Source organism: Aegilops tauschii, chromosome 2 (genome assembly GCF_002575655.3).
Source record: "Aegilops tauschii subsp. strangulata cultivar AL8/78 chromosome 2, Aet v6.0, whole genome shotgun sequence".
Classification (NCBI taxonomy): Eukaryota; Viridiplantae; Streptophyta; class Magnoliopsida; order Poales; family Poaceae; genus Aegilops; species Aegilops tauschii.
Genome location: NC_053036.3, coordinates 43,957,907 through 43,968,762, shown reverse-complemented (window position 1 = coordinate 43,968,762; position 10,856 = coordinate 43,957,907). Strand labels below are relative to the sequence as shown.

General features: G+C 46.1%; 1 protein-coding gene across 1 annotated transcript; it reads right to left on the bottom strand.

Moving 5' to 3' along the window:
- Positions 1-2,802: 2,802 nt before the first annotated feature.
- Positions 2,803-8,476, bottom strand: LOC109731421 (heat stress transcription factor A-2b). The gene is made up of 2 exons (XM_020290573.4): positions 7,724-8,476; positions 2,803-4,046 (listed from the first exon to the last, which is right to left on the bottom strand). Exons 1-2 carry the CDS (start codon positions 8,024-8,026, stop codon positions 3,111-3,113), a joined length of 1,239 nt encoding a protein of 412 aa, XP_020146162.1. The 5' UTR covers positions 8,027-8,476; the 3' UTR covers positions 2,803-3,110.
- Between the last annotated feature and the right edge of the window lie 2,380 nt (positions 8,477-10,856).

The window sequence follows — 10,856 nt, the reverse complement described above, 5'->3', positions numbered from 1 at the left end:
CACCCTAGGCGCGCCCCATGAGGAGTCCTACTCCCACCGGGAGTAGGACTCCCCCCTTCCAAGTGGGAGTAGGAGAGGAGAGGGAAGGAGAGAGAGGGGGGAAAGGAAAGGGGGGCGCCGCCCTCCCCCTCCTTGTCCAATTCGGACTGGGGGGAAGGGGCGCGCGGCTGCCCTTGGCCGCCCCTCCTCTTCTCCACTAGGGCCCAATAGGCCCATTAGTCTCCCCGAAGGGTTCGGTAACCCCCCGGTACTCCGGTATGTGTCCGAAACTCCCCGAAACCATTTCGGTGTCCGAACATAGTCATCCAATATATCGATCTTTATATCTCGACCATTTCAAGACTCTTCGTCATGTCCGTGATCATATCCGGGACTCCGAACTACCTTCGGTACATCAAAACACAAAACTCATAATACCGATCGTCATCTAACTTTAAGCGTGCTGACCCTACGGGTTCGAGAACCATGTAGACATGACCGAGACACGTCTCCGGTCAATAACCAATAGCGGAACCTGGATGCTCATATTGGTTCCTACATATTCTCCGGTCAATAACCAATAGCGGAACCTGGATGCTCATATTCTCCGGTCAATAACCAATAGCGGAACCTGGATGCTCAAACCGCATAACAACATACGTTGTTCCCTTTGTCATCGGTATGTTACTTGCCCGAGATTTGATCGTCGGTATCTCAATACCTAGTTCAATCTCGTTACAGGAAAGTCTATTTACTCGTTTCGTAATACATCATCTCGCAACTAACTCATTAGTCACAATGCTTGCAAGGCTTTACAGTGATGTGCATTACCGAGAGGGCCCAGAGATACCTCTCCGACAATCGGAGTGACAAATCCTAATCTCGAAATACGCCAACCCAACAAGTACCTTCAGAGACACCTGTAGAGCACCTTTATAATCACCCAGTTACGTTGTGACGTTTGGTAGCACACAAAGTGTTCCTCCGGTAAACAGGAGTTGCATAATCTCATAGTCATAGGAACATGTATAAGTCATGAAGAAAGCAATAACAACATACTAAACGATCAAGTGCTAAGCTAACGGAATGGGTCAAGTCAATCACATCATTCTTCTAATGATGTGATCCCGTTAATCAAATGACAACTCATGTCCATGGCTAGGAAACTCAACCATCTTCGATTAACGAGCTAGTCAAGTAGAGGCATACTAGTGACACTATGTTTGTCTATGTATTCACACATGTACTAAGTTTCCGGTTAATATAATTCTAGCATGAATAATAAACATTTATCATGATATAAGGAAATAAATAATAACTTTATTATTGCCTCTAGGGCATATTTCCTTCAGCATCCCCATAGCATACCTTGGTCAGCTATCTTAAGAGAAATTTAAGGAGACACTATTACAATCACCCTTGTGCTAGTGCCTCCGAGATCACCTTAGATGACCTCAAACGAAGTTCTCACTGTAAGGACTAGACTATGCCCATGTAGTGCATGCTAAATAGTTGGCCACAAAACATATCCAATTTGATGACTAAACACGCATGAGAAAGTTGCAGGCCTTGCCATCGGCAAAGCCATCGCAGTGACTGGAGATCGCCATACACCGAAACACCTTGCACATGTCCGACTCGCCACTGCATGGCGAGAAGTTGCACCAAAGAACCTAGCTAATATACCGGATAATCTTGGATTAAGTCCATGCGACTACCTAATCCGCTTGTCACCAAAATTGTTGCGACATAACACAAGTGGTGATGCAAAGGACCGCTCATCACCATCAATGTTGCAACACAACACAAGTTGCCAAAGGACTGCTCGTCGCCATCATTGTTGCAACACAACACAAGAGGCGAAGGCAAAGGATCCTGAGCAACAAACATAGCTATGTAACTGAATATGCATGGTTGCAAAGACTATGGAAAATCAAATGTAAATCTTCAGCGAGACATCATTACCATCACCGATGCCAATGCCTACTCCACATTAGATAACCACTAACGAAGTTCTCACCGTAATGATTGGACTACGCCCATGCAGCGCATGATAAACAGTTGGCCACAAGCCATATCCGATTTGACGACTAAACACGTAGGAGAATGTTGCAAGTCTTGCCACAGACAAAGTCATCGCAACAACTAGGGATCACCATACACCAAACCACCTTGCACGGGTCTGATTCACCACTACACGGCGAGTTGTACCGAAGAACCTAGAGGACTTACCGTTGTATAGTCTTGGACTAAGACCATGCGACTATCTTATCTGCCCGTGACCACTATCGTAGCAACACAACACAAGTGGTGATGTCAAAGGACCACTCGCCGCTATCATTGTTGCAACACTAGTGCGATGCCAAACGACCACTCGTGACCATCATTCATTGCAACACAACACAAGTGGCAAATAGCAAAGGATCGTGAATAGCAAACATAACTATGTAATTGAATACACATGACTGCGAAAACTATGAAAAATCAAATGTAAATCTTCGGAATACTCCAAATGGAGACACTAAAGTGACGTTATGCCTATTATGCAAGGTCATCTACAATGATCCCTCCATCTCAAAATAAGTGTCTCAACTTTAGTACAGAGGGAGTAAATACTACTAGTTCTATCCAGGGTGTGCGGGTATTTTTGGGTCTTTGATTTGAATACCTAAATGTGTGTTTTTTGTCACCGAAAATATACGATTCCAAACTTCATTTGAATATGATTCCAAACTCCATTTGAACATGATTCTGTGGATATGTTTTTATGTGATACATATATTTCGTTAGTCAAATTGACGACCTAACCACAAAGATGCCCTATAAATCCAGACGGGAGTACAACTTTAGTCCACAAAAGACGGTCTTACACGGTATAGATCAGAACATGTGCATTCAACAGCTAGCAGCGCCCGCTTTTACAGAGTGACGAGGCTATATTGCCTGAAACAACAAACAGATCTCTAAGGTCAATCGAAGGAAACACTCATAAATCACATAATCCCAGGGAAGTCTAGGGTTTAGACGACTCGAAGACCAGGACACGGTGGGGACGACACTTGCATATGCACTGCAGGGTGGATAGATGAAACATGAAGAAAGTCGCCGCAATTTGATAGAATGAAATGGAACTAGGTTGAGAGGGTTGGGCTATTTGGGATGAGATAACCCATCTTCTCAGACAGCACATCCATGCCGTCTACGTTAACCGGCTCGTCGTTCTCAACGCTGAGTCCTTTGTTCAGCAGCTCCTCCCAGAAATTATCATGGAACAGCCCCGGGGCTCTGTTCTGCTGCGCTTCACAGGTACCGAGACCATAATCCTGTGGCTCTGTTACGCCGTTAGAGTCGATACCTGCGTCGAGATCAGATGGAATCCCATCAACAAGGAGTTCCACGGAACCTTCCAGGCCGTCAGCAAGGAGTGCCACTGAACCTTCCAGGCCAGGTGGGATCTCGTCACCAAGGAGGTCCACTGAGCCTTCCAGATCGGGTGGGATCCCGTCAGAAAGGAGTTCCACCGGCACCGACCCCTCGGCAAGAAGTTCCACTGACCCATGAGAATCAAACACAACAGGCAACTCTTGGTCCAGGCTGCTGCTACTAGCACCCATGGCATAAGCTTCAGGTCCACCGTCGATGCGGCGCCTCCTTTTCTTCGAGATAGCGTCATGGAGCTCCTTCCTCATCCCATTCTTGGCAATCAGTTGCTTCAAGAATTCAGGGTTCCGCAAGATACGTGCCATGAATGACGTCATCTGCTGCTGCTTCTGCTCGGTTCCACATAGCCTATCCTCCATGGCTTTCAGACGCGCCTTCGTGTTCTGCTGTTCCTGCCTTAGCTTCACCACTTCTGCCATCAACAGTTGCTTGTCCCTTTTCAGCCGGTCAATCTCTGCATCATATCCGAAGTGCCCCACCTCAAGGTAAGATCCAAGGGACTGCTGATTTGAGGCAGTATGAGCGGGAGGTTTACGACGCCTGATGTTCTTCAGAAGGTGCCTCTGTCCCCGTAGGAAACCCTCATTGGCAAACTCCCATCTGTCAGGATCCACCTTTCTGAAGCCCTGAGAAGCCAACAAACAACATACCAGGGAAAATTTACTTCCAAGAGACTTATAATGCAAGCTTGGATAAAGATGTATCAAGATGTTAATTCTTTCTCAACATGAAACAAACAAGACATTATAATAATGTAGTGAAGATACAGCAAGAGGTTTATACTCTGTTGCAGTTCCATCTCTTGGTACTGTTACACGTGCACCAGGCTGCCCTTTACTTCTTTCCAGATCATAAACCGCAACAGTACCAAGAGATGGAACTGCAACAGAGTATCTTCTGGTTACCTCTTTAGAACATGTTTAACTTCATTTTTGCATTATTTCAGTTGTATCTTCACTACATTATTTCAAAACTCATCTTTAATCTTCATCCTTTTTTCCTTTTAAGGGAAAAAAGATGAAAATATAGTCAAAAATAAAAGAACTGTCGACTCGTGTAGAAGAATAAAAGATGTACAGAGAAGATATTGAAGTCATTTTAGAATACAACATTTATTCGGTGGCAAAAGTTCAAAAAATGAGAGGAGGAATGCACATGAACGACTAAACAGGGAGATCTGGTAACAGCAGTACTGCACAGGAGATATAGAGGACGTATGGAGGTTTCGTTAGCGGCAATGAAGGAAAAATGAGGTGGCCGGTGCAATCTTTTGGCCCTATCCTGGTTGAAACTGCTTATTGTTGCAAAATTCGTCCAATGTGCAACTAGCTTCACTTTACCTGATGGTAAGTGAATTTACTCATAACACTAGCAGGGTACAGAAAAATGAAATGCGAACACACAGAATTAACATTTTGCTCACCAGAATGTTGCTTTCCCTTTTATGGTAACATGAGCAAAAAAGTACCTTGGGAAAGTAATTCACCAGAAACTGTTAAAATGCAGCTTTTACTTATATATGAACGAAGGTTCATTTAACTAGAGTTTGTCAATATGCTGCCTTATTAACTTAAGGTTTTCTGCACAATAATATGTATTTTTATTCAGTTTTGGGAATTAGCTCTGCTTGTTCTAGTGTAATACCAAGATGTTCTTAGGTCTAATAAAAAAGAACGAGAACTGTTATGCACAATATTCATGAGAGTATTTTTTTAGAAACACAGTACAAAAGCACACACTCGCATACACACGTACACTCACCCCTATGAACACACACTCACACACCCTGCCCCCATGAGCAACTCCGAGATACTGAGCCGGCAAATCTTGAGATTGAAAATCTTGAGATTGACTACGTTACCATAGGTGGCTCGTAATAAATCGCCAGGAAACATGGAATAAATCTAAGAAATGCAAGCACTCATGCCAAGTCTAGGACTTGAATCCGGGTGGGCTGGTTCCACCACAAGGAACCTAACCATCTGAGCTACACTGACTAGTTAATACTCCCTCCGTAAAGAAATATAAGAGCGTTTAGATCAGACTCCATATCACAAATAAGTGAAGCTTAGACATTGAAACGATCTTCGATATTTTAACTTCGACCAGTAATTTACAATGCAATATATGTACAGAACTTCTAAAAATATAATATTCTAGAAATACTTTTCGAGAATAGTATATACATATGAATTTTTATTTTCAAAAATGATATTTGTAGTCGAAGTTCTATTACTTTAACTTAGGGTATGTCTAAAACGTCACTTATTTATGGCATGGAGGGAGCAACATACACCAATCTGGAACACTTACTACAATGACGACATCCCCCATGCAGCAGGGCCTTGTGGATCTTTCTGGTGGCGAGAGCTCATCCAACTAATGCCAGTTTACCGAGGGATCTCCTCTGTCACTGTTGGAAGTGGAGAGACGACATTATTCTGGAAGGACTTGTGGTGTGGCCAAATCTTCGCAGAAAAATACCAAAGGGCCTTCTCCTTCACCACTAATGAAGACGTTTCTGTCCGCGAATTTCTTCTGACCAGCTCTTTGAACGCCGTCTTCTGCTTACCGTTGTCTGCCCAAGCCCACCAGGAAGTGGCCAGCTCCAGGCCGTCACGGCGGCTAGCTACATCAACACGGCGACTGCTGATGCATGGTCCTATAGCTGGGGCAACAAGTACACATCCGCCAAGTTTTATCAGTTCTGCTTCAGAGAGGTGGTGGTGCATGATTCTTACAAGTGGATCTGGAAATCGAGCTGTACGATGAAACTGAAGATGTTTGCATGGTTATTACTCTCAGATCGGCTCAACACCAGGAACATGCTTAGCCGTAGACACTTTGTGGTGGCCGATGGGGGGCCGCGCTCCGACGACTGCATCTTGTGCCGCAACCGGGAGGAAGAAACACTCGAACACCTGTTCTTCAGATGCCCCTTCGCAGCTCAGTGTTGGAACACTGCAACTTTCCTGGGGCGCGGGAAATAACCCTTTTGAATGGCTCACCAGCGCTAAAGCGAACTGGGCCACGCCCATGTTCATGGAGCTTTTTGTGGTTTCGGCTTGGTCAATTTGGAAGGAAAGAAATGGCCTCATATTCAAAAAAAAAAACCGTTCTCCATGGATCTTGGCTCAGGAGGTTCAAGGAAGACTTTGAGGGGGTTCATAATCGACCTTGTTGGGGGCCTGCCCTAGTCACTAGTTGCTTTTCTCAAAAAGACTCTTGCTAATTAGAATTGTTTTTCATCTCCTCTTATAGTGAGACACTAGGTAGCTTGTGGTGATAGCTATGTAAATACATTGTAACTTTGCACCCCTGATCCTTGATTAATATAACAACAAAGACTGTAGGAAACTCTCCTACAGTCATTCACAGCTAAAAAAAACATAAAACAATCTTCAACCTCCAGTTAATTTTATTTTTAAGCACTTCACCAAACTGGCAAAAAAGGGAGGGAGGTTGCAAACGTAACCATTGCATGGTGAAAGCAGGTAACAGCACAGTGTAACAGCCATATGAATTATGAAGATAAGCATTTGATAAGTGACATATAACCTAAGATGGCACCAAGCAATGCACATGCTCACAAAGAAGTCCAAACAATGTGGCACACCACGAACATATTCCAACTGCTGTTAATTCGGGAAGAGGGGGCTCTAATATGAAGGCATGAAGCACACAATTGTACAACACATACAAGAAAAAATTGCGGTTGATTATCTTACGAAAAATTATCTCAAGAAAAATATGACACTAACAGATAAATGGATGTGAAACAGACAGAATAAACTTTCCTCGGCAACTTATTTTCTCTTAATGATGGCATAAGGTTTATCCAACACATCCGGCCCAACAGGTAAATTTTGTTAACGTGTTGGCTTCTTCTTAACTGAAGTTTATCAGCCAGGGATTCCCATGCACTTTTCTACAAAAATATTGTGTATTTGGATACATAGCATTCCTACGCATTTCTGGGATTTAGCTCTGCTAGTTTAGTGTAATACCACCAATTTTCTGAAGTGCAAAACGTCCTAATCATGAAGAACAAGAGATGATATCTCCACTGTTGAACCAGAATAGTTAATAATATTACGCAGTTGTAGTTGACTCTTTTTCTGTACTTGTCTTCACCAAATTTGGCAACACAATCTCAATGGCTACGGTCTCACAGCATTGCATTTGGGAGCTTCGAGAAGATGCAAAAGAACAGCTACACTCACAGCGGCATAGAGGCATCACAAATCAGCTGCATTGCAAATCTGCAAGAGGAATCAAGGGAAAATCAGGCTTGGTGGCTTACATAGGTGTTGAGCTGCCTGACGAAGCTGGAGAAGTTGCTGTGCTTGAACTGCCTGGGCAGCAGCACGGTGGCGAAGGCGTGCGGATCCCACACCACGAAGCTGTTGTTGCCGGCGCTCCACGACATGATGCTGTCGGTGTTGGGGTCATCGACCATGTCGTACGTCTTCGTCAGGAACGGCGGCGGCCCGGCGTCGTGCAGCCCCTCCATCGGCCTTGGCGCCGCCCCGACCGCCGGCGAATCGCCTGTCCCGTGGGCACCCTCCTCCTCCTCCTCCTTGACCAGGCTCGGCACTGGGTCCATACCCCAAACCCCAAGAACCCTCCCACGCTACTCAGCAAGAAGCTACCCTGTTGCGCAGGGAACGCGCCGGAAGCCCTGGCCCGGCGAGAAGGTGGGTGGGATAGGCACGGGGAGGGGAGGGGACAAGATAAGGCGGGGGAAATCGCGCTACGGACACATCAAAATCGTATCACTCCCACCCGCCGGAAGCGCACGCGAAAGCAGCTGAAAGATTGCCGGGGACCAGACGGGGACGGAGACGGAGGCGCGTCGCGAGCTTTGACTGGCAAACGAAGCGGAGCTGCGGACGGGGGCCTTATGGAGAAGTTTGCGGCGGAGCTCCCGCCGGGATGGGATCGATCCCTCCTCTCGGCGGCTGGAGTGGCGGCGAGGGGAGGAGGAGCGGTGGGGAGAGGAGAGAGATTGCTATTTTGGGAATGGAGGAGGGGTTTGGAGGAGGATGAAGGGCACGTGTCGGGCACGTGTCGGGGCCTGGGCTCGACGCGGGCCTCGCATGGGCCGGCGCGACAAGTGTCGGTGTGTCTGGCTGTGCAGCTGTGTGCAGCTGTGTGTGCTCTGGTCACGATAAGCGGCACAGCGGTGGGGAGCGGTCAGGTTATTCTTTTTTTCTTATTAATGGCGAGTGATAGGCGCCGGTTGGCCGGCCCAAATTTGAGCCGGTCACCGCGCCAGCCGTTTGATTCGCCCAATAATGTTTGTTTAGCTTGGATCTTTTCTCGTGCAGGTTAATCCTTCTCCTTTCTCACGAGTACGAGTTGCGCTTGACACACAGGCACACTCCCCATGGCGCCTCCCTCTCTTTCTCAGCCCTCGCGGAATACCCATGCCCTCGTCATCACAGCTCCGCACGCCATGCGCAGCTCGGGCGAGCAGCAGCATCGGCCGCTCATATGAAATGGTTGAAGCTTTTTTTCAATGTTAGTTGAAGCTTTTGCTATCGATGGTTGCAACTTTTTGTCGTCGTCCATGACTTCAAGTCTATGGTTGAAACTTTTTTCTTTGCCGATTGAAACTTTTCTCGTCGCCAATTTGCAGCTTTCGCTGTTCATGGTTGTAGGATTTGTCGCTGGTTACAGCCTTTTCTACTCATGGTTTGTAGCATTTGTTCGCCATCGGGCCGTCGTGGGTTTGCACCTTCTTGTCAAATGGTTGTAGCTCCTCAATACGCCGACTGCAACACACGGCATAGTTCTAGCAAAAATGTCTGCCATGGTTGCAACAAAAATTCACCATTGTTGTACCCTCGACGTCAGTCACTTTCAGGAAATTTCCATGATGGTTGTAGCCCCGACTCGTCCAGTTCCAGCGCATGGTCGCCGCATCTCCAAACTCTGGCTTGCCGATCGCAGATCCGGACATCGCTGGTCGCCCTGCCTGGCTTGCCGTTCGCATCATCTGGTGCTCGCCCCGTCGCGCACGACCATGGGGACCTCCCACAGTCGTCATCTTACAAATGGCATGTTGAAGCACGCATTGAGCCCGAAAAAACAGTGGCTAGCTACAGGGCACGCGGCAGCTGAAAGTGCAAGCTTGCCCTTAAATATATTTTGATGTTGATGACAAACTACATATAAGGGGCTAATTATGTTTGCTGAGTATATACACAGGATATTAGTTCTCTTGGCATCATTAAGTGGAATCATGGACACATCAAACGAGATATGGCTCAAGCAAATGACCAACAAGAAAAGAAGTGTTTGTTTCTTTCATACATTTCTTGAGTAATAGGGATCTCGTACTATTAAGAGGGATCCAAGTGGTATGTTCAAGTTTTACTCAAGTCTTATCATTAGGTCATTATATATTAACACACACACATTGTTTCACAAGTGTTTCAAAAAGACCAAATCTGCCAAGGAAAAACACTTAGACAAAACCTACAACTTCTGTGCTCCACATGTTGGTTCCTAGCAAGATCATACGAACCTGGTCCCGGATCATCTGGGTGTGCCCGGATTGTCCGGACCCTGTCCCAGTTCATCCGGCTAGTGGACCAGAACCATATCTGTAGCTTTTTGCTGAAGCGGATCATCCAGACACTATCCCGGATCATCCGGCTAGGCACTCCTATGGCAACAACAGCCCTCGGGCTGGAGCCGGATCGTCCGGACTTGGCCATGGATCATCTGGCCATCTCACAACATTTTCTCCCGCAAACGTTATCCGGTGTTCCTCTTGGACATCCGGACTCCTTTCTGTTGTGTTTGTTTTTCGAGCTATCTAGATCATCCGGGATGGCATCCAGATCATCCGAGAAGGTCAACACTTGCTCCAAACGGCTCTAATCTGTTGGAGGTATAAATACCTCTACCCCCCCTTCGGGGTAAGATTGACCACTACACTCAAACACTCCCGAGGAACACAAGTGCTCCCTCTCTTTCACTCTTCCACAAAATCCTAGATCCCGAGTCGAACTTTGTGAGTTTGAGAGAGTTGTTCCACTCAAAAGAAAGAACCACTCCCTTCCCTCTTGTGACTGAAGCAAATATGATTTGAGCAAGTGTTGATCTTTTCCCCTTGGATCTTGTTACTCTTGGAGCTTGGAGACTCCTAGGCGGTAGGAATTCTTCAGTGAGGAATCAACCATTGTGATTACCCCTGGAAAGTTTGTGAGGGTTTGGAGACCACCCCAAGGTCTACCACTAGTGGTTGATGATACGTCTCCGTCATATCTATAATTTTTTATTGTTCCATGCCAATATTCTACAACTTTCATATATTTTTGGCAACTTTTTATACTATTTTTGGGACTAACATATTGATCCATTGCCCAGTGCCAGTACCTGTTTGTTGCACGTTTTTTGTTTCGCAAAAAATCCATATCAAATGG